This window comes from Pempheris klunzingeri, chromosome 10 (assembly GCF_042242105.1).
Source record: "Pempheris klunzingeri isolate RE-2024b chromosome 10, fPemKlu1.hap1, whole genome shotgun sequence".
Lineage (NCBI taxonomy): Eukaryota > Metazoa > Chordata > Actinopteri > Acropomatiformes > Pempheridae > Pempheris > Pempheris klunzingeri.
The window spans coordinates 15,237,124-15,260,704 of record NC_092021.1 but is presented as its reverse complement, the minus strand read 5'-3'; the positions used below and the strand labels follow the sequence as shown (position 1 = coordinate 15,260,704).

Sequence of the window (23,581 nt, the reverse complement as noted above, 5' to 3'; positions counted from 1 at the left end):
AACAGAAACAAATTGCACTTCAAAAATCATTACATAAAAAGATAAGCAGGACATTTCTGGGGAATTCAAATAATCAGGTTAATCCCAATGTGGTTGTTTGATATATGACGGAAAATACCAGAACCTGAAGACAGTCACATGTTCTTGTTTCGCAGCTAAGTTTTCGTTTATGATGTGATTGAAGTGAAATGCAAAGGCCGAGATATTCAGTCATAACTCCTCATTAACACATTAACGCACACAGATTTTCCTGTGTTATTACAGTTTGCAGTGTGAAACCGTTTTGGTCCTCACTATCTAATCCCCAAACTGGTCAAGCGCTCCAGTTTCAGACCTAACGGGGGGGGGGGGGGGGGGGGGGGCGGGGGGGGGGGTGTCTTTAAATCCATGCATCTGATTGGGAGACTGGTGTCTGAGTGGCAGGTGAACACACAATGAGGTAGAACAAAATGTTTTCATGAGCATCCAACCAGAGCACAAAACATGAGACCATCGTCATGGTGACTGCTGATGCGCGGTGGCTGATACGAGCCTCCAGAGGGCAGTAACGCACCGGCTCAGAAACGGCACCGTGCACATCCTCGCAGACCAACACACACGCCAACAAGTGCTTTTGACATGGAAGGACCCACTGAATGGTTTTAACCACAACAATCCAATATAAAATACAGTCATCGCCTTTAGCGTCAGACCCAAACATGCATCGTCTACAATGTTTTAATCCAGTTCTTCCACAAGATTCAGCTTCAGATTTTAAGTCACAAGATGAATTCATTCCTCGTGTAGCTGCACAGTAGTGATTTCTTCGGATTTGTCCAATTAAAAAGCTTGGGGCAGGACAAACCATTACCATATTCCAGTTTGGTTTTACAACAGTCTTAAAAGTCTGATTTTACGGATCAAATGAAAATATCATAAATAAAAAGAAGTGAAAGGTCATGGGCTGAAAACTAGAGGATCGCTTGGGTCTGACTGATTTCTGCCAAATCATTGTCAACAAACGCTACCGTCTTTGGATTGTGATTTAAAAAAGAAAAGAAAAGAAAAAAAAAAACACTGAAAGAAATTTTGATAAAACCTTTTATGCCTAATTAAAAACAGTAATTAACAAGGAAGATAATCAGCAAGAACGATTGCACGTGAGCCCGGGAATGAAAGGGAAGGAATGAGGAGAAAGAGCAATAATCTCCACTCTTCTCTGCGTGAGCGACGGTAAGTGTTATTGCTGATTCTTTTTTTGACTGATTCAGTCAGGAACTCAAAATATCTGAAATGCCATATATATATATTTCCAACGGCTAGCGTGGCGTCCGTATGGGTTTTCCTCTCCTTGTTTCCTCATTTTGAGGAGAGCTTCTGAGTGAAAAGCTCAGCTTGGTCAGACGGGAGGACTCCTCTACACTCGTCATTTACTACTGTTGCATTTTCATGAATGTTAAACCCTCCAGCAACGACTGCAGGTCACTATTTTAGGTGTGATGGATGTTAAAAAGGTGGGGACACAACTTTTGAGATCTGAAGATGTGTTCCTGCGCACGCACACACACACACAAACAAACACACCCACACACACACACAGATAGGTAGACAGAGTTGTCACAGCAGGGCTGTAAAGAGTTGCAGAGAAAAACTGCATGAGGATGTGTGGTATGAACAGGTATTTTGTATGTATATATATATGTGTGTGTATGTGTGTGTGTGTGTGTGTCTACCATGCCCTGCACTGCACGTTAGACCTGTGATATGATCTGCATGTTGAAGCTGGGGGAGCGGGACTGCTTGGTGAGAGGAGCTCCAGGAGACAGGAGGTCCTGGGCGTCCTCTGGTCTGATGAGGTGCTCCTCCTGCAGGCTAATGGTGGAGTGGCGGTGGGAGCCGCCTGCTGCAAGCCCTCCTTCCTTGTCAGAGCCGCCTGTCGCCTCCTCTCGCTCATCATCACCTCCGTTCAGGTTGAAATTCATGCAGTCAAAGGACTTGCTGGAGGAGGTGCTGCCAGTCCGCACCAGCGTGGGCCCCGCAGGGAAGCTCAGGTGCTTCTTTATGGGGCTCAGCTGGATGGCATCCAGGTTGATGCTGGCTGGAGGTGTCTGCTGCCTCTGGTGATGCCTCCTCACAGCAGCCTGGTGATCCGCCGACAAATCTGCCTGTTTTTCCGCCTCCCTCTCCCGTTCCTTCTCTCGCTCTCGCTCCTTGTCCCGAGACAGCCGGGCCGTGATGGCTTTCTTGATGCTGCTGCTGCTGCTGTTCAGGCTGCCGCCCCTCGGCCCTACGCTGCCGCCCGCCTTTGTGCCGCTGGGCTGGCTGCTGTTAGACGCTCCGGAGGAGAAACCTTCGTCAGGGTCGTTGACGTTGAAGGAATCTTCCCCGCCGCTCATACCATCGGCATCTGAACACGAACATGCACCGACATACACAGAAAGAAAGCATGATAGACAAACAGGAAAGTGAGCAAGGTCAGACCACCTCTGAGGTTTTGTTGACAAATTTAAGTAAAACCTGACTGTGAACAAAACCTAATGCTATAAGTCAAATTTTGACAGACAGCTGCAAACAACTTCTAAAATACTAATAACCCAATTGCTAATCACTGTAAAGAAACTAAATACAAAATATCAGCACAATCCATAGAAAGGCCTTAGCTGCTCATTTGTGTTACCAGTGATGTGAAATGTGTTTACAAATAATGCCGAATATATTAGCAGACTAGATTAGTACCCTTCAGGCAGGCCAGCTCGAATACTCATTCAACAGACAGTGCTGCCTCATTAGCTCACTCAGAATTAGCACCAAACAGAGCTACAATTCAATACAGTGCACAATGACCTTGAGCTTTGATCATCTGACGTCATTCAGATTGACTAAAGTCTGACGAGCTGTTTGTTTAGGAAAAGTGTGAGTTCAATGACCTGCCTGATAAGACAACAGAGGTTGTTTTACAAAATGTGTCATATTCAATATTCATTAAATATTAACAGTTAATATCTATAATAATAATTTGGTGGGATTCTAACAGGCACAACATTGACATGAAGAAATCTAAACAATCATTTTTAATTTAATAATCCATCTATGACCTCGTTGTTTGAAAGCTGAAAGGGAAAAAGATGATAAATTGAGTTATATAAAAAAAAAAAAGCAGGTTATTGACATACAGTATGCAGGGTAAAGCCTGTTAAAGAGAGGAGACAGAGGATCAGCCGTCTGTCTCTGTCATGCATCGTTGGGACGAGCAAAATTGGACGACAGGGAACCACAGGCAGCACCAGAAAAGAAATGGAGAAACCGAGAAGAAAAGGTCTGGACTGACATGCACATAACATGAGGAGAAGACACATGCTCTCCTGCCCCATCCCTCCTCTCTCCTGCAGCACTGGCCCGGCGGTCACATGGTTGGCTGGCCGAGACGAGCCTGCCAATCTGTGGAGAGCACTAAGGCGAGTCCGCACACCTCACCAGATCAATAGCACTCCAGTTAAACTGACAGCCCGCGAGGCTAAACGGGCCGGTCTGCAAGCCAAACCAAAGCCAACCCAAATGAAGAGCTAGAGCTTTACAAACATGGATGCAATTCACGGATTGTACCAGTGCTTTTGCATGTTTTAGCCTTTTAATTGCAGCTGTGGGGCAGGGACCATTTTAAAAACTCTTCCTTGATGGTGCATTCAAGGACACAGTGACATGCAAAATTTTAGAGCTGAAAATCACCTCTCATATATGAAGTATATTTCCAGGAATCTGAGTCCTGAATACTTATATGCAGTCCATGTGAAAAGGATAACGCAAGTTTTGTAGTAAAAATCCAAGGAAGGAAGCGCTACTTGGGTTTGGCAGCAATACAACACAAAACAGGTTGTGCTAATGTGAAGGCAGGAAAACACAGTCCATATGTAAGGGAGCCTTTGGTTTGTTAAAGTGTAAAGCTTAAAAAGACATTTTTAAATCATGGCTACATTATTTTAAACAAGATACATAACGACTTTGTGTGTTGGCCTTGTGATTTCTGGCATTAAAATCATGTCCGGTAGTCAAATTACTCAAACCAAAGACTTTCAACTGTGGAAGGAAGGGAATCATTCAAAAAAAATGTAGTGTGGAAAATGTGACCAAAACTAAATTAAATAGCAGTTAACAGGTGTAAACATGCAAAACCACCAGTTTGGTCTTTTCCAACTTTGCTGAAATGCAGCTCCAAAATAAAGGACACCATGTGTAAAGGTTCTCGCTTAACTGGGTGGTAGATTTCTGCCTCGTGAAACAACTTTAAGGATTCTTTCGCCATAGCTGCACCGACTTTAATGAAAGATCAAGGGAAGAAGACGGGATGGCACTCAGACAAACACTAACTGTAAGGATCTGAGTGATAGTTCAAGATTTCAAAACACGGAGCCACCACACATGGAAATGGACACACATTCAACAAGACAAAATGGGCCGTATGGTAGGTCCTGGCAGTGGAATAGCCTCTGCTGTTCAAAGTATTGGACTTGTTAAGCGTGACAATGTTCAGTCTGCTCTCTTGGCTGTGTCATTTGAAATGTTAATGTCCTAGGGTTTCATGTGTTTGCAGAATGCTTCGAAGCTTGCCGTAACGTGCGCATGCATGATGAAGGGCTCGTTCCCACTCACTGAGCTGAGGAGAAGAAATGTAATGTGGCAGAACACAAAATTAGCTGCTGCACTGAAAAACAAAATGGAAGGCCTCTTCCTGCAGAATGGCGGCAGCAGATGGGTGCTGCTGGCCTGAGTGACCCTGAACTTGTGGTGCTGTCAAACACCGCGAGGGGCAGCACATGAACAAGATGTCGAGTACTCTGCGCCAGCTTTGTAAAACTGATGTATTTTTCCTGTTAAAACTACAGAAAAAATAAATCTATGAAAGCTATTGTCAGACATGGGGAGCTGAGAAAGCCCGGAGGAGAAGGTCGAGCTGCAGGCTGGGCACTGAACATGCTCAGTGAGTGACAAGGGCAGCAGTCTTAAGTACGTTGGAGGCATGATGAGGAAAAAGAGAGGATATGACATGATGACAAGGCCCATGCAAAATGGCCACTAGCCATACTTCCTTCAAACCCAGAATAGGAGACTCTTCCACTCTTGGATGAGGCGAAAAATAGCAGTCTGGTAGTAGAGGGGTTAACGGCTGAGGGTCTTATAGACTGGATGAGTTAGTATACTCTGGGGAAGTGAAGAGGCAGCCAAAACGGCAGAGTAAACCCCCTCAAGCTGTGGAGTGGCGGAAGGAGGAGGAGGAGGAGGAGGGTTGGGAAGATACAGATCGAAGGGGCACCTCCTTCTGAGACCCTCTCTGTTCTGAGTGTCCGCCCCTGTCCCCTACCCTCAAATGTGATGGGGGGAATGATGCTGCTGCTGCTGCTGCTGTGGTGGCTGTGAGGCTGCCCTTCTCTCTCCTCTTTGGCTGCGGGGTCCCAGGGAGTGTGGTGGAGGTGTTGTAGCTGGGCGAGGCTAGGAGGATTGACGATGAGGCTCAACTCTGCATCGGTTGAGTAGTCAAAACAATCTGGGAGTCAACAACACAGACGGGGAAACGTGTTTCTTTAGTGGCAGCAAGCCTCAAATGATTCGGGCCTCATCCATCATGGGCACAGCAGGCCTAACAGCGCTCTGTAAATTCATTTGTAGATTAATAAATATAGAAAAGAGGAACGCAACGCTATTTTAAAAGTGAACTTCCCCCGGTAATCGCCCAGAGACAAGGTAAAACGCAATCAGCAGAATCTACAGGCACCATTTTGTCGCCAGTTTCTCTTTATCCGCAAGCCTTAAATTTAACTGGTGATACGAAGCACAGCACACACTTAATAGACAGGACGAGCAAAAACAGGAGCGATAGGGAGCAGTGAGTGGCACAAGCACTGCAACACAGAGACTTTATGACCAAGATTACGTACAATAGCTGACACGAAACACCATTTGGATAATGCCAATGGTGTACTGGTTTACACAGAGACAGATTTTCTTCTCACTGCTAAGGACAAACACCAGAAAAGTCATTCTCTCACCAAATAGTTCCCTCCTGAGGCCTTTCACTGATCAAAAAAAAAAAAGTAACAGCTTGTAAGTTTACAGCTTAAATCATGACTGGTCTTTTTTCTTGCACAACCTACCCTAGTGTGCTAAATTAATAATGAGGATAGAAAAAAAAACGTTGTTATGGATCCACTGTGCTGTCACATGTACTGAGATCTCTCCTGCGCTGAGGCCTGCCTCACTTCGCTGTGTGCTGAAGCCGTTTCCTGTCTCCAGGGCTGCTGCGGTCTTACCCTCTCTCTTCCAGCGGTGGCGTCGTATGGAGGCGGTCGTGATGGCTGAGATGGAGATGCGGCTAATGGTGGGTGTCACCTCCACCTGGAGCACCTTGCGTCCCCGAGGCTCGTCGGGAGCGCTGTCTGGCAGCGAGTTCGTCATGGCGTTCCCCAGCTTGAGTTGACACATAAACGGATGTGGTTCAATGTGCAGTTAAATGAGAAAATCAGGGAGGTATTACGACCTTGATTGAGCCATTGCTGCTGACTTTAAAAGCCTGTGCTAATTTGTGTAAAACATGCCAGATAGAAAACTTTACTAGTGGCTTTATTTGACTCAGGCTCCATGGTTACAGACAGGTTGAACTGATTTATGTGATTAACTTCATACACACGGTGCTGTTGGTCTTACCAGGAGAGGCTGGGAGTAAAGCTCCAGCTGGGCTCTGTACAGAATGTCCTCCAGAGCTTCCCGCCCCATCTCCCACTCTCCATTGTATCTACACATCACAAAACACAAAACACAAATGCGCGCACGCCGGCTTTTAATAACATCATGTTGTGAGCTTATTTGAGTAAACAGGAGTGTCTGACAAGATGCCTTGATGTCTGAGTCACATCCCCCTGAACTATTAATAGTTATTTAGTAAGGCCTGCAGCTACAGCGAGGGAGGGAAGGAGAAGCTGGGCACATATCCAGTTTAAGTGATTATACCTCTCTGTCACACTATTGTCTGTTTAACCTCTGCATGACCATTTTCCTACAAACTACAAAGAGAAGTTTTAGAGGGAACAGCTTCCAAAAGCACCTGGAGAAGCTGAAGGCTGAACACAACAACAGGAGTGAGAAAAGGATCAATGTGAGGGCTCAGCTGGTATATTTTTGGGGTTATCACCTGGTTCTTTTCTAAAAACGAGGGGCGTCTTTAGCTTTGCATGAGGTGAGGCCACAATCCCGTATTAAATCAAGAAGGATTAAAGGAACAGCAACGCTAAATAAATACATTGCACATTTCAAAAAACGTGAGAAAAAAAGATGAACTGAACGGGTGAACTCTCTTTGATCTGGTCCTACACATACGACACAGCCAGAGACAAACGTTTGGGGATCCCTTTAGACTCAAGATGAAAAGGAGGGCATGAATGGGAAGGTAAAAACAGACTCTCTGATGTTGTGAGAGCTGGAAAATCGGTCCAGAATACATTTAACCTGATAGGAAAAAAAGAAATTAGATGAGTATCTATTTGTTCTGATATCCCTGCCTGTCTCTCTCTCTCTCTCTCTCTCTCTCTCTCTCTCTCTCTCTCTCTCTCCCCATGTGGTATTACAGCGCTGTAGCATTAGCGGACATATTAACCTAAATCCTAGAGTGTCCTCGACGAGTGCCAAGGTCCCTCTGCATGTGTGGAGCTGTGTATTCATGTTTATCTGCCCTTCATGTGAGCCTGCTCGAGCCAAGGGTGAATGTGTGAGCCCGGGCTGGCACTGAGGTGACCTATGGTAGGGATTGCTAAAAAGGCTATTATTCTTACACACATACACACACACCTATACACACAGTCTGGGTTTTTATCCAGCGGCACTGACTGCTCCAATCTCCTGCTTGCTGATGTGTACCCTTGTGAGGCCGAATGCATACTCATTCGCTCTCTCTCTCTCTCTCCCCCTTACAACATCATCCTCAACAGTGGTGATTCCAGTCACTGCCATATCAGGGGATCTATCTCTGAGGACGAGCTATCATCGAGGAGACGTAATCAGCTTTGCAATGACTGTCCTCATAGGGAATGAAATCACCTGCTCCCACAATGCACTGTCGATGTAATCAGCCTGTGCAATGGGGAGCTTCTGTCCTTGGTAGAGCGCTAGCATATGCTGTTAGGAGACTTTCTGCAGCAGATCACAGCAAACTCACAGAGAGACTGCCCTCATTAGTGACGTCCCGCGGAGGAACAACAGCAAAAACGAGAAACATTATGTTGCGTAGCTCAAAAAGGAACTCTGCACATGAGGATATCTGTTAGGGTGAGGAACATACATGAGATTATCTTCCTCCTTGATATCCAGTAGTCAATGTTAATGTCCTCAATGATCTTCCAACTAAGAGTGGTGATGGAAGAAAAACACTTAAAGCGGCTATAATCAATAGTTTTAGACTGAGAACAGTGCATCAAATGAGAGAGCGAGTCGCTCGTAGTGGTGACCTTATAGAGAATTTTCATCAGCTGTACACTTTTAGCACATTGTTAAGCTGTCAGGCCCGTGACTTAACTGTTCTGGTTCACTCCTGCTGCTCTCATAGCATCGTTTTGGTCACAGCAGGCAGCTGTTTTCAGTGAAGATGCTTTAAAAAAACACACTGAAAACTACCTGCTCAGCATTAAACAGCAGACAGACATAGTTAGCGACTAGCTGGCGAACATAATGGAGCAGCTAAAGAGCCAGATATTTCCCTCAGGGGTTGGTAGCCATAAAAAAAACAGACCTAAAAGAGATTGAATTTGGACTTCTATTACCCAGGTGGCCCTTAAAAACTCCAAATGAATTATAACGGTGCTCCGTAACTGCTTTAAAGATACATACATGGCATGATAAACAGCAGTCAGCATCTGCACCATGAACTCGGGGTCCAGCAGCACGCGGTTGCACGGTTCCTTCCAAAGCTTCTGCTGCTGCCGGGGGAAGCCACATACACACAACCTGAGATGAGGAGAACACACACACACACTCACGTAAGTAAACTGTAAAGTCATTCAGCATCAAGCAAGTTCCCTCTAACTGCTGCAGGAAGTATCAAGTGCCTTGAAACGGGGTCGTGTTTAATGTGTTCAACAGAAAATGTTATGAACGCCCGTCTTCTTGTTGATGTTTTCAGAAACAGCATTCATTAATCAGACGGGAGGTACATTAATATACTGTTATTTTAGTCATATAGTTTTTCTTAGTAATTTTATGTCTGAGATTCCCAACAGCTTCAAAATTCCTGTGCTCACTTGCTAGCTAATTTGTTAGCCTTGATGGCTTCTAGATGCCAACTTTAAGTGCTTATAGTTTAGCAACAAGTATAAAAGCCTTGTGTTACAACAATGTTTCTATGACTATAACCACTGGTTTATCTTTGGTCATGCAGCTGTATCTGTCAAAGTAAGTAACTATGCAACACTAGAAAGAAGCAAAGAATGACAAGACAACAGCGAGTTTGCCTTTTGGCGTCCACGTTGCCTAGCAACACTGTCATCACAACATAACTACTTGAATGCAGAGCACCATGTTTAAAGGCAGCATGTGAGCCTGGCTGAGAAGAACAACGAGACTGAACTACACAAAGAGGAGACACGTCAAACAGGCAGTAAAATTTTAACTACTTTACACTTGCAGAGGTCGGGCAAGGTTAGACAGCGGGGTGTTCGGGGGCTACACAGTGAGGCTAAACTCAAAGAGGGAGCATTGTTCTCCAGCTCGGAAATCTTCACAATCACAGTTTGCTGTCTGTCTAGACTGAGCTTGCTTCAGGCGTTGTCCGTCTGCTCACACAGTGCAGGGAACTTTTCATATCCTGAATCGCCTGCACGCTGCAGTGGAACAATCACCGGGCGGCCTCATATTGTGAAGTCCGCATTGATCTTCTCTCCTAACTTCAGGGCATCTCAGTGTATCCATGACAGACAGACTCAGACAGGTATCCAGCAGTGACGCTTACATTTGGGCAACCACAGACAACCGAGCCCTAATGAAATCGTACCTATCAAACCCTCCTGCAACAAGGACAGTCAGTATCGAGGTCAGTGTATGGCTGCAGGGTAGAGGAGGTGATTTAATGCTAGATTCAGGAGAGCAAGTAAGTAGAGGAGCGGGTGGTCACTAATTGGGTACAAAAAGGACAAAACTGTGGGTGAAAAAAGGCAAAATAACAAAACAAACAAACAGATATGCTTTACATGTGTGTTTCTCACCGTGAGCTCATTCTGCAGACTGACTGATAGGAAGATAGGGGCATGTAGACCACAGCAGAGTTGTAGCAAAGCATGAGGAAACATAGCACTTCAAACCTGCAACAGCAAAACAGTCAATCACCAACAATCAAAGACAATAAGACAGATTTTTACTGGGGTCCAATTAACTCATTTAAAGTCAAAACACCAGGAATGATAAAATGCAAAAACTCTCAAATTTAACAATAAATACTAAAAATAGATATCCGTTTAAAGCAGATTTCAGTTAAACTCTTATTTGTCCATTTTATAAAACATTCTATTTTCAATTTTCTGTGTCAATTATGTTGAGTTTCTAAACAAGTTATTAACTTGGAACTGTAAAATAGTCCTCTAAGCAAACTGCTTGCCTCTGCAGTGTTGTTCATTGTGAGTTTCTGTATTGTATGTAGACGCACAGCTTAATATCCCTGCCGTAATCTCCCTTGAATGCTCAACACACACTGTGTCAGTGGTGTAGAGTCTGTAAAAGTATGTAAAAGCTGGAATTATGCTTCTCCGTGCTGCACATCAGTTAACACACACAGAGGGGTCATTTAGATATGTTAATGTGGTTTATACTTTCATGTATTAATTAGTTTAATACTTCAGACATAAGTCAAATCCACATGTCAACTGGGGTCAGACACAGGTCTGTATATCGCTTTGTTTTCAGATTTAGAAGTTGTGTGTCGATTCCACTGCGATCCTTGTCAAGAGCTAAAAGTGTGCCTTTTTTAATCCAAAATGTCTCATAATTCTGGTTAAATTACATGTAAATAAGATGTAGCTCATATCTGATTTTCATTTGATCACAACAGTCAGCAGACTGTGCAGAGCTATAGAGAATCTTGCTGCTGTAGAAAAACTGCAAGAACATAGATGTTTAAAAATGTAAAGCCAAAACACATATTATTTTTGAGTTGAAGGGGACTGTGATGATCTCTTTGACAGACTGCAGGTACTTGCACCCTATTTAGGCCATGTGTCTTTTGTAGTGTGTGTGACTGTGTGTGACTGTGTGTGACTGTGTGTGTGTGTGTGTGTGTGTGTGTGTGTGTTTGTGGGTGTGTGTTGATGGACAACAAGGAGGCGGCTGGCTGTATATCATCAGTTGGAGTGAGTTGGCACCTCTGAGGAGCTTTGGGCTTTCTTCTCATAAACACTAACCCAGGCCCAGCCACTCAAACGGATTTCCAGATAAGCTATGAGGCCCGGCCCTGCTGAAATTCATAGAGTATATTCACAATGACGGCCACGCTGCTCTGGACAACAGGATGTCCAGTGCTGTCTGTGCCGCCCTTACAACATCAGCTCTGATAGTTCAGATGTGTGTCTGTCAGTGCGCATGTGTCACAGCAAACAAACGCATGTACGAAGTGCAAGTGAGCTCATTTCACTGCAGCAGAAGAATATTTTCTGGCAGGATTCCAGCACCCTTCATTACTATGCTAAGATTATCATCCATCCACAGCAGCAGAGAAAATGTGATAGCCAAAAAAGCTTTCAGGCCTGCTGAGTCTGGTCAGGGGAGGCTGAATAGAGATGAGGGTTACCCTCTGATCAATTTAAAAGGTCTTATTCATCTCCTGTCAAAGGATGAGATGTCAGGAAAAGGGAACTATTTTGTTGTAAAAAAATAAAAATAAATAAATAAATAAAAATAAACAAGAGAGAATGACGTCTATAGTCAGACAGTCTGGTGATGCCACCTGTGTTTACTGACGCTGAACGTCCTACAATGCTCCCATTTCTCGGTCAGAGGCTTCACTCTCTGGTAACCCATTCATTGCGCTACACTTACCACAATGTCTTTAAACTGCTGCAATTTAATCTCTTTTGTGACGTTAGCACTGCGTCTCAGATTATTCCCTCTCTGTCAGCAGCTGGTGGAGTCAGAGTAGTACCTGTTCTGGGCTGTGAATGTCTCTCTCTGAGGGTGGAGGCCACTGTACACCACTCTGATCAGGTCATGTTGACAGAGAGCCCCTTCTGTCAATGCCATGGATCCCAGGCTAGAAGGCTACACACACACACACACACACACACACAACAGAACATTAATTAAACACTTTCCACCATGTTGGCTTTTACAGCATGTTAGTAAATTGGCATCGATGATGCTGTGTTTCTAGCAGGTGCAGACAAGCTGCTGTGCTCTTCAAGTTGTTGTTAGTATTCACATTTTATTAAATAGGGGAATGATTTTACTACTGGACTTATCACGATTAAGTCAGTGTGTTAATCCCAACATAGAATTGCATACCTTTAAAGAATTAGGCACTCGTTCAGCTGTAATCTACTAACTAAAGTGGCCATAAAATGAGATTTGTGAGGATTTCAGTGGCTTGCTGCCTCTGCTAAATGATTTCCTCGGGGAATTTGCATTGGTCGACTATTGAGTCAATCCAGAAGACATATTCATTGCAAATATGGTTGATATGGCAATAAGCAAATGAATCTTAAATCTCTTTCTTTCATGAGCAAAATAGAAAGAGGAAGTGGCATTGGTAATGACAGAAAATGACTGAGTGGAGTCTAAATTTATGTCCAATGATAATAGATCACAAAGCTACTTCATTCTTATGATGTGCAGAACAAAAGTCACCCCTAAATTGAATTGATATTCTGCCCTAAGTATCTCGGGTGATTCTGAGCAGAGAGGGACTGAAGTGTATGCTAATTCTGGAGGCCTGGGGATTAGGCCACATGATGTGCAGGACCGTACTACAGTCTGTGAGGCTTGTTGTGATTCATGCACACACCTCCCAATCCTGCCTCCATGCTTTCTTCATTCTCTCAGCATGGAGGGAAGAGTCTCTCAAGCTTGTAATTACAGCGATAAATTGCCCTCAGCACGCGCCACACACTGTAGAGTCATCAGCACTCACTCACACAGACACACTAGCACCTGCTGAGGGCTATCATACCATATAAAAGTAGACTATACAGTCTTTGCTTTGCGTAGCAGAAGCCAAAAAGAGTAGTCAAGAAGACACACTGCTTCCTTATGCCCTCAGGAAATGGTCGTAGGTCAGCATGTCCTGTTAAACACCTTGCTAATGAAATCCAGGTCAACACAATAATCAATACTAAGCCCTGTTTTAGCAGTCAGGTCAGAAGTTGGGCTGGGTAGCAGAAGCCCAAAAGCAACGGGAGATTAAAAAGAATATTAGGGAAATGAAAAGAAAAGGTAAGAGTTATCTAATTCTAATATAAAAGTCGACACAAACAGAAATGTTTAAGTATAAGCATTTCCAGCTAAACTTTAAAGGATTTGTTCCTGGCTAGGCTAGTTCTTCGTTGTCGGGCTGCCCAAACTTTTCACCCTAAATGGTTTTAATTAAGCCTGTGGAAAAGTGGCTCTGGCAGAGGTGGCGTTAGCATGCTCAATCATTCCTCAAAACACATTCATAGTTGAAGCTTTTGGTCGTTTGCGCAAATTGACAGTAGTGTGTGAAAAATGACCCCCTCCCTCCTTCCTTTGCCTTAGTTCTGAAACATCCTGACACCTTATGACACATAAATGGATAAGCTCAGGAGACGACACTGAGGAGGTGTCATCTTCCAAACAGCCACTTAAATAAGTCTGTTGGAGAACGCTTCCACAGTCAGTAGGAAGGAGGAAAAGACAGAGAGAAGGAGACAGAAGCAGTAAAAGAGATTAAAAAAAGAAAGGGGGGGGTAAGAAAGGCAGGAAGGGTGAAAGTAAATAGTATACTTAGAAAAGAGGTGTGGTGAAAAACCCTTAAAATAATTGATTGATGGGACAGACGGGAGGCCCACCTCATGATATATCGACGGTTTGGACAGAGATGGGATTGTGAAGGAGAGGAGCTTGCTGTTGCCGTCTTTGTCCACGATCTCCTGCAAAACCAAAGAGAGGGAGGGAAGAGGAGACAGAAAGGCTGCGTCATTAAAGGAGTGGAGGATTGTTTTTAACAGTCTGGTGCTTGATGTTCATCTGCATTGGTATGGTAGATAGATATTGTTAAAAAAAAAACCCATCTGATTTGAATTCAGATTTCTACCAACATAATTCAATCTAGTTTAGACCTTCTCTGTGGTCCTGGAAAAGGCATTCAGCAGCGTGCGGTTAACAACTGCTGCACAATCCACTGTCCCTCCTGCTGTTGGGCTAAGACCGTGCTGCTGGTACACGCTATCGACTCTGACGCACTAAATATCATTGCCAGCTCCCTCACCACTCAATTCCCATTTCAAACTGTGATACATAACAAAGATTAATGCGTCACTAAAAAAAAAAAGATGCCACTTCCAAAAGCAATGCCTGATTATAAGCACCAGTCACAATCCCAGTGAAAATAATAATGAAGTACATGTAGAGCAGAGAGCTCTTGTTATTCCTGCTCTGCTCTGTAAACCAATTATGTGCAGCTGAGGAGGATTCAAGTGGTGTGCAAGAGTTATTGAGTAGTTTTATTACACGTGACCACTGCAGGCATTGTTAACTGAAAGACATAGAAATGATTGTGCTTCTTTTGAGTGTATTAGTTTCTCAGTACTCTTTATCTATTATCTGTATAATTTATGGCTGATGTTGAAGGTGGGGGGATTTTTATAATATCATTAAATATGCATAAATGCCCTTTAACTGCAATAGTTTTTCCTTTCACATACGCTCATCAAATTAGTCAGATTTATATTTTCCGTCTGCGTGGGTCCACTGCACGTAAATTAATGCAAAAGAAAACAACAACCATCAGTTTATCCATCCATGCATCCGAGCATCCATAATCTAGGTTTTGGAATGGGGCACTAAAAAGGCTTTATCCCTTTTATCTCCCATTCTCCCTGAGCGTACTGCTGGTTCAGGCCTTGTCCTGCCCTTCACTGGATCGCAGTATATCTCTGAATATCTGATGGGACTGCTGAGAGCAAAGCTGTTTATCAGAGCTCAGTCATCAATGGCTATAGGCAAGAGGTCTTTGTGCATGTACAGAGTGTGTGTGTGTGGTATGGACACAGAGGAATAAATTATGCATGGATATACCTTAAGCCATGCTGGCTGACATGGAGCTCTGTCTATAGATATCTCTGGCTCTTAGCCCATTTCCCCAAGGGTGTTTCCTGGTGACGCAATCCATCCCGAGTCTATCCATTAGGTTTTCCCTGGGTTTTCCCTGTGGATTGTCTTTAATGTCAACAGACTTACAACCTCCACCTGTCAACTAAAAGATAACTGATGACTTGTATATCAACGTTTTCAACGGTTTCCTACATTAACAGTATAAAAGCTGCACACGCAGAGCCAATCATAACCATCCCCAGGGTTGTAAAAGCAAATGCCAAATATGTTTCTGAGAAAAGCACAGCTTTTCCTGAAACAAAAAATTACATCTACATATATCCATTCACATCAAGCAATCACCTGTAAAGTATGATACTGAGCCCCCCTAATTAACAATGTCCTGTAAAGATTTGAGAGTTGGGAGACAGAATAAGGCCGTCTTTGTCGGCTGACAGTGATGTGACAACATAACAGCGACAGCATCCTGGTTAGTCAATTATCACGTCATGTATTTGAAGAGTTAAAGTCCAAATGCAGGAATGTGGACACGTCCCTGTTGGCCATTTATGTCCATAATGATAGTGACAATGGTGTGATTCTCTGTCAGGGTCCTTTACAGGGCAACATCCCTCGAGCTGTGGGGACCCAGTGTTTCTCTAAATGACACTTGACCTAGATGATGTTTGCTGTTTCTCTCATCACTGCAGTACCTATCTGCACACACAAGCCAAGTGCAGGACAATTACCCATTCATGTTCTTATTCTTTGCTCATCCATTGCTCTGTTTTATGTGACAGCTCCTTTTCTGAAGCCATTGTGGTTGCCATTTTGCATCCCTCTTAGTAGGTATGGATACTTTGAATTGGGGATAAAAACAGGCAGATAAAGATATATCTCACAGCTAACACATTAAGAAACAATTGCTCCAAATGCATATCTTGTACAAGATCTCGCCTTTAACCCCCCCATGCCCCACTACATACACAAGGGCCGACACCCACCAGGTTATAGATGCCCAGGAGGAGGGCCTCGATGCACCCATTGCTCTGGCGATCCCTGCTGGCTGTGATGCGCAGATATACCCACACCAGCTCAGGCAGGAACTGTAGGGTGAAGCGCCGCAGACGGTCTTCAGAGCTCCGGTACAGCTCGAACAGTTGGTGGCACACAGGTTCGAGTAGCTAGATTGGAGAGGGGGACGAAAGTAAACACAAATAAGTCTAAGACCCTAGTGGAAATACAGTATGTAATTTCCATTTGTCAACCTTTCTGAATAGCCATCAGAATTACACCGAGTGCCTTTGCTTCACAGCTCTCATCATAAAACATGATTGAACATCCTGACTGTAACACAGTGGGATGGATAGATGGAGGGAAAGTTTTGTTGCCGGTCAATAGTGGGAGGTGCGTAGGAGCAGAGGGGATAAATCACTACAATGAAAGCCTGGTCAGATGTAGTCTCAGGGGAGCCAGCTGGACCGATGTGTTTATGCCGGCCAGGGGTCAGTGAAGCGAGTGCCCACGCAGCACTACTGTCTAAGTGTGTGTGTGTCGTACTGTGGCTGACCCTGAAATAAGCAGCAACTCATTAATGAACTTGGCAAGGCATATGGCCCTCCATGTCATCAGCGAAAAAACACCCAAACATGCAACAGTCAAGCACACTTTGCAAACACACGCACGCACTCACACTCTCTTTCTCTCTCCCTCCCGGATCACTTGTCTGATCATTAATGGGATTTTGCAGCCACAGTGACAACACTAATGGAAATTAGATCCCTGGCTGCTTGACACCCAAGTTCGACCATGAAAGAGTGGGGGAATAAGGGGGTCGGGGTGCAGTGGAGGTGGGGAGAGAATTGAAGGCACTGACTGTATAATTATAATGAAATCAAAGTCGTATCTCATTGAGTGCTTCAGGCCTTTTCCTCAAAATCATGTCATTAGGTCCTTTAAAGACAAAATACTGGTTTAGCCTTGCTGGTACAGCAAACACCTGTGCTTTAAAAAATAGTTTGTGAGTTGCAGCACACCTAATAATAAACTGAATTTGTGAGTCTGTGCATATACAATATCTGCGTTACAGCTTTTCTGGTGTGTGCAGCAGATCTTTCAGTCAGACTGCTGTATGTGTATGTGTATGTGTATGTGTATGTGTGTGTGTGTGTGTGTGAGTCGGTGTGTGAGTGTAGGGAACATGCTGTGCCATCTCACAGGTAATGTGGCTGGCACTGCCACTGTGCCCGTCCATCACACTCTCCCAGAGTACAGTCTGCATGTGTAGCCCGCAGGCACAGTTGCGTGTTTCTTGCTCGCTGCCAGCTGAGACTACAGAATGTGAGTCACAAGCAAACACTTTTCCCTGAGCTAAAAAAAAAAAGCCATACTTGGGACTCTGTGCGTGTTTGTGTGCGTGTATGTATGCCCTCTGTGTATCACCTCATTGTTGGGGTCCTGGATGACTCTGTAGAGAGCTGGCACCAGGGACTTCTTTAGATGAAGGCTGCCGGCGTAGCTGGAGATGTGGGTTTCTGGTAAGGACTGGAGCGAGGAGAAAGAAAGGTTTGCTGAGCAATGGCACCCAATTTTTACATGAAATTACAAGTTTAAAGGTATGACACAAGATTGTTAGAGAAAAGAAGTGTATATGCTGTAAACACAATGTTTTCTCCCACCGGGGTGCTTAAAATGACAGCCAGTAAGTATAGTGCACTACAATGTAAAAGGAGCGTTTTCAGAGTGACACAAACAATCTTATTGGTCCATAAAGTTTGGTGTCATCCTATGATTTCAGGCAAAGCTCCACTCAACTGCAACCTGACGAAAGATCTGTTCGCCAGAGTGACTGAAAACACCAGCTAGAGTGTGCACAGCATTTAAATGTCTACATTAATGTTGAACAATCAATCAAAAATAAATGCATAAACTAATTCTCCAACGGCAGCTGCACAAATAGATCATCTTTCTGACCTAGTCTACTGAAACTTTGCTATTGTGATTTTACTATCATGACCCACACCTGAATGTCACCCTTACCCTTTTTTCACAGCAGGGAAATCATGTATTACTAATACAAGGTGCAGGGTACAAGGTTCATTTATTGTCATACTACAACACAGGGCTGCACAGCAGCCAGTGTGCACAACACCAGGACCCTGAAACTGAAGCAGCTAAATAGAACTCAGCCATGATCAACTGTATTATTTATTTACACCCGTGCTTTTCATACTGTGACGTGTCAAAATGTGTTGATAAAAGAGGCCCATCTCTGGTAAGTGACTGAGCAATTTAATGAGGCTGGTTAAGTGAAGGTGAACATGCTCATGAAATGGAATTACGAAATAACTCTTTGGAGGCACTGAACATCACAGAGTGATCTCCGTCTGTGACAGGCTCACAGTATCCTGGGGGGGAATTCTTTAAATGGTCAAGATTGTGTTTGTCTGTCAGTGACAGAAGGCAGAGATATCCTCTCAGCAAGGCCCAAGTATGGTCACTCTGAGGACAGAACACAATGTGCCTGGTCTGCACCACACACACACACACACACAATGAGTCATACCAATCCCTCACTATTCATCATACTCCCTCTTTTCTCTGTTTCACAATTTAGTGCTCTCTTCTGCCATCCCTCTTTACATACCTCACTCTAATTCCTTATTTTTGGCTCATCTTCTCTTAACACTCTGTAGATCTCATACATATAACTTTAAATACTTGATGTACAGGACATCTCAGACTCAACAGGGGCAGGTCTACCCTGATTGTTACCTTGGGTTGCTGTGTCCCAAGTCTGGTGCGTCTTCAAGCAGCCACATCTCCAATATTGCTTAGGTGTGTTTTGCCAGCATTTTTTTGCATCTTGAAAGCTTCTAGAATAGGTATTTGCCACCGATTAATGATTGTAAAGTAACAGACACTTGAATTTGTTTAACGAAATGGTGATAACGGCTATATTTGTTTTATTGAATAAACACAGTGTGCTGCCCAAAGGGAAACAATAGCTTTGCCTCTCCTGTTTAACAGACTTTAAAGTAAACATGACATGAACAAACAAGAAAATCTACTTAACCGTCTAAAAACAAAGTCAATAACAAAGGATATATATCATTAAATATTCAATTTCTGTCAGTTTGCAGGTAATTTCTGCATTCATATAAATTCCCATGTGAATATTGTGCTTTATAGACACGAGCCAGACCACCAAAAATAAACCCAGTGAGTAAAGATGGTGCAGTGGAGAAAAGAGATGCTCACAAATTAGATAGTAAAGGTTGTGTATGTGTTAGTCGGGGTGCTGTACTTCCTCGTGTTTCAATGAACTTTGTCAGACCCAGCTGTGCCTTAATATCAGTGAAAAGTAGTGAAGTGAATGTTGAAACGAGCATGTAGTTCCTCGAGATAATTAAACCAGATTGGTGTTTTTAAATTGCACACGTTAAATACATGCGTAGAATTAGGAACTGACAAGCTACTGTGAAACTGTGCCGGGTTTTTTATTTTGTTAGTTACGTTTTCCTTGGAGGAAAATCTAAATATTGTCAATATTTGTGATTAGTGCATGCTGATGAGCACTCAACACAACTCATAAATTAACGCTCCACGAGTCATCTTTTTTCAGATTAAACCCTTTAAACATGACTGTTTTGTTGTTACACGTCTTTAGGCAAAGCTCTGAAGGCTTTGTGCTATGAAAATGTGCATCTTTATCAAAGGATTATGTCAGTGGACTTCTAATGCATCTGATCTTAAATCTACAGCACATTAACAATGACAAATTAACAACAAACAGGAAAACTGCTGTTATCATTTCACCATGTTTGAGTTTCAGTTATGAGTGAGTGAAGCTGACTCTGTTTACTGTTTTTGAGTCAGTTTCATCAGCTTTTAGCACTTGAAAGAAAATTATATGGCAGCATTTATTATATGCTAGCAAGACATAAATCATATTCTTGCAGGTTAACAGAGTATAGAAAGTGTGATCTGAATGACCGCTTGTGTCCAAAGCCTGTTTATATTACAAACAAAAACAAGTTTCAATTAGAGCATAATGATACGGATAAATGTAACACGTGTCTCACAGGTAAAATCAAAAGTGTATCTGCTCTGTGAGATGGACGTCCAATAAATGCTTCAGGCACTGTTAGTGTGTTCAGGTTGAACTGGACGAAGTACAATCAACTTCAGCTGATAAAAGTAGAGCCATCTTAACCGTCCTAAAATGGCCACAGTTCTTGCTTGCATTCACAATTTACAAAAGGATTAAAATGTTGAAGAGGTGACATGCATAAACTTGCACATTTAACACTCAATCACAGCTCTTACTCCCACAGTGTGTGGTTTCTCTGGAAAAGTGCCTCTAAAGATGACGTCCAGGAGAACATTTCACTGATGTGAGTCATAAGAGGAGAGGAGAGGAGAGTAGGACCTTTACCTTGAATTCTGAGAGCCATTCTTCGACAACACCACGCTCTGAACCCAGCATCTTCTTCAGAGACCCCCCCTCGGCTGCCTGGTGGAGGACAGAGGGAGAGGGGAGGTGGAGGTTGAGGTATAGCAACAGGGAAGGTGGGCAGGAGGACACATGGGTGGAGAGGCAAAGCAAACACTTAGTTAGTTAAAGTCAGACAGCAGTAAAAAACGGTGAGCACTTATCCAAACCATGTGTGCTTGCAATGACGCGATGAAGATCAATACCAGCGTCTTTCGGTGTTTGAGCCTGTTTACCACATAGTACACGTACTTCATTTTAGTGCCAACCATTTTCGAAACAATACATTTTTTTAAAGATGTTATAATGTATTTCTAAATAGGCAGCCATTATGAAAATTAAGAAAACTAAATGTTTAGTGTGACTGATCACCGGCAAGTTGGAATAAACTATTTCCTGCATAGATGACAGTAGTTAGGAATCTAAGAAACTATGATACGCTTTGGAAACAGCAGTGATTATTGCAGATGACTTGTAGTGAATGGGATATAACGCCAGCATGGCCCTTTAACACCTCTGAGTGTTGAAGCTATAATGCTGGCCACATTGTTGTATAAGTAGCCACTTCAGTGACCTCACCTGTCACCATGGATCAGCGATGACATGGACATGAACCACAACACAGTCATATGGGTTTTCCCATGACAAATCTTAGGTGGCTGAGCTCAGGGCTTTTAGGAAATAACTGAAAATGACTGTGTTGTTTTATTGTACTTTGCAATGACAGAAAGCTAGATGTGAATTTCCTACATGTTATCACAGATTCTATTCATAGTACATTAAGAGAGATGATGTGTGAGATAATAAAAGACAGTTAGCCCCCTGGTTTCTTCAAACATACTCTGATCTCGGGCTACAGGCGCCCTGTTATCCCTCGTCTTGTTCTCTGCGCTCAGCAGCTAAAATTAACTTCAGCAAACTGCCCAAAATAAAAAGCTATTTCTTCTTCACACTTCATTGCATGGAAAATATTAATTATCCCATAAAATGGCTAGCTGAGAAGGAGGCATGAGTCTCAGCTAGTGTGTGAGTGTGAGAGTGCAGCTCAGCGGGGTGAGAGGTCACAGACTGCAGTGACAGTTTGGACACAGACTGTCGGCGATGTTGCAAGAGACACAGTGAGCCAAGCTGCCAGAATGAAGGAGATAAATCAAGCTGAAGTAATTCTAGACTTATAGCTTGCCATAAATGCCAAAATCTTTTTACACAATTTGACAACCAGTCAGTTAAATCTCTCATGACTCAGACGGTAATGTGAAATCTGTAATAAACAAACTTGGACTGAATGGCAGCCATATTTAAGGAACAAAAGGATCTTGAATGGCAAAGCAGCCAAAGCTGAGCTATACTTGCCTAGCAGCTGCACACACAACTGGCAAAATGTGACAGATGAAGAGAGTCCTTGACTCCAACCTCACTAACTAAACTAAACCATGCGGACTGAGTCATGGTCACACTGGGGCCTTTCTGAAAACACAAACCTAGAGACTTTGTCAACTCAAAGGCATAAACCCTTTAAAAGAGTGTTTTTTCAGACACGAGTTTGGTCTCTGACTTCTGTCACCTTTGCTCAGCTTCGACGTGCCCTGGAACCTTTGCTCTTGGAAACACCGTGTGGCTCATAAACTTGTTGTGGTTTTACATTGATGGGATTAGGATTAGCTCGATCTATTCTCATTTCAAAGTGGGAAGATCCCACTTAGCATTTCAGGCAAAGGCCTCTTGTCAGGTGCTCTTCTGCAGCTAACAGTCTGACTGTGTTACCTGCACGCTTCAAAACAAACTCAGTCTGAGCTTTTTATCAAATACTGTGACTGTGACAGCAATATTCAATTGACAAAAATTAACTATAATATAGATCGCATACATGCTGATAAACTATTATGGTGGTACAGAACTCATATTGTTACACAAGAATATATTTGTGATTACAGATGACATCTTGGTATTTGTACTGTTCATTTTGGTTAGAAGCCAGACAAAATATAAGTAGACATTTGACTCAGTTGGTTTGCAATGAGCTATTTCATCAAAGCTTCTGCCTTCATGCTGTGACCACATTGCAAGTCACAATCTGAGATCTGACCAATGCATTCCTCTCTTTGGCAGAACAAATTTGCTCTCAGAGCAGACGACATGTGACAGAGGAGTGTTGCGAATAAACTCATTCCAGCTGTATCTGGGTCAGTGTCCTTAACTTTGTGACACTTGCAAGTAAACAAACCTCAACTCCAGCCACAGAGATTATGCAGACAGTTATTCAGAGAGTTAAGACATATAAAACTGCCTAGATTCAAGAGTAAAAGGCTGTGTAGGCGCAAAATTGGGAATATGCAAACACAGACTTAGTCAGATTTAGCAACCCCTGCTTATAAGATGCTCACACACTGCTCTTTTTTGTTAAATCCCAAACAGTGTAAAAGTGTGTGCAAGTATAATGTTGACACACCCCTGTAAAATCTTATTTGATACACCCGAATCATTAGGCAAGGGAATTTGCAAAAGCTCTAATGCTTCTCTGGGATTCATTTCTCATTCTCTATGTTTTTATAGGGCAAGACCAAAAATGTTCACGTTCTTACTTTTGCCTGCAAAAAAGCAGTAAATGGTAGTAATGGACACACAAATGCTACAATCAAACCTGTGTTTAAAGCCTGAACAAGCGCTAACCTTAATGTGGACTACCTACTGTAACGGTTTAAAAAGGCACACCAGTGTTTCACTCCAGTATTTAGAGGTTAGCATCTTAAGCTAATCCAACCTATAATGATGCGTCGCACCCTGAATGGTGCAGATAAGTCTGAAAATGTTACAAAACAAGCT

The 23,581-nt window shown here is 43.2% G+C and overlaps 1 protein-coding gene across 2 annotated transcripts in view; it reads right to left on the bottom strand.

Annotated features, from left to right (window-relative positions):
- Window positions 1–1,229: 1,229 nt before the first annotated feature.
- LOC139208139 (hyccin 2) overlaps window positions 1,230–23,581 on the bottom strand; it is a 37,298-nt gene continuing 14,946 nt past the window's right edge. For both annotated transcript variants that reach the window (XM_070837719.1, XM_070837721.1), the window contains exons 3-12: window positions 20,702–20,779; window positions 17,707–17,808; window positions 16,269–16,448; window positions 14,022–14,102; window positions 12,143–12,258; window positions 10,218–10,313; window positions 8,848–8,964; window positions 6,676–6,763; window positions 6,282–6,438; window positions 1,230–2,386 (exon numbers count right to left, since the gene is read on the bottom strand). In XM_070837719.1, the coding sequence (XP_070693820.1) occupies window positions 1,731–2,386; window positions 6,282–6,438; window positions 6,676–6,763; window positions 8,848–8,964; window positions 10,218–10,313; window positions 12,143–12,258; window positions 14,022–14,102; window positions 16,269–16,448; window positions 17,707–17,808; window positions 20,702–20,752 (1,644 nt within the window). In that variant the 5' untranslated portion in view covers window positions 20,753–20,779 and the 3' untranslated portion in view covers window positions 1,230–1,730. The remainder of the gene's footprint in view (window positions 2,387–6,281; window positions 6,439–6,675; window positions 6,764–8,847; window positions 8,965–10,217; window positions 10,314–12,142; window positions 12,259–14,021; window positions 14,103–16,268; window positions 16,449–17,706; window positions 17,809–20,701; window positions 20,780–23,581) is intronic.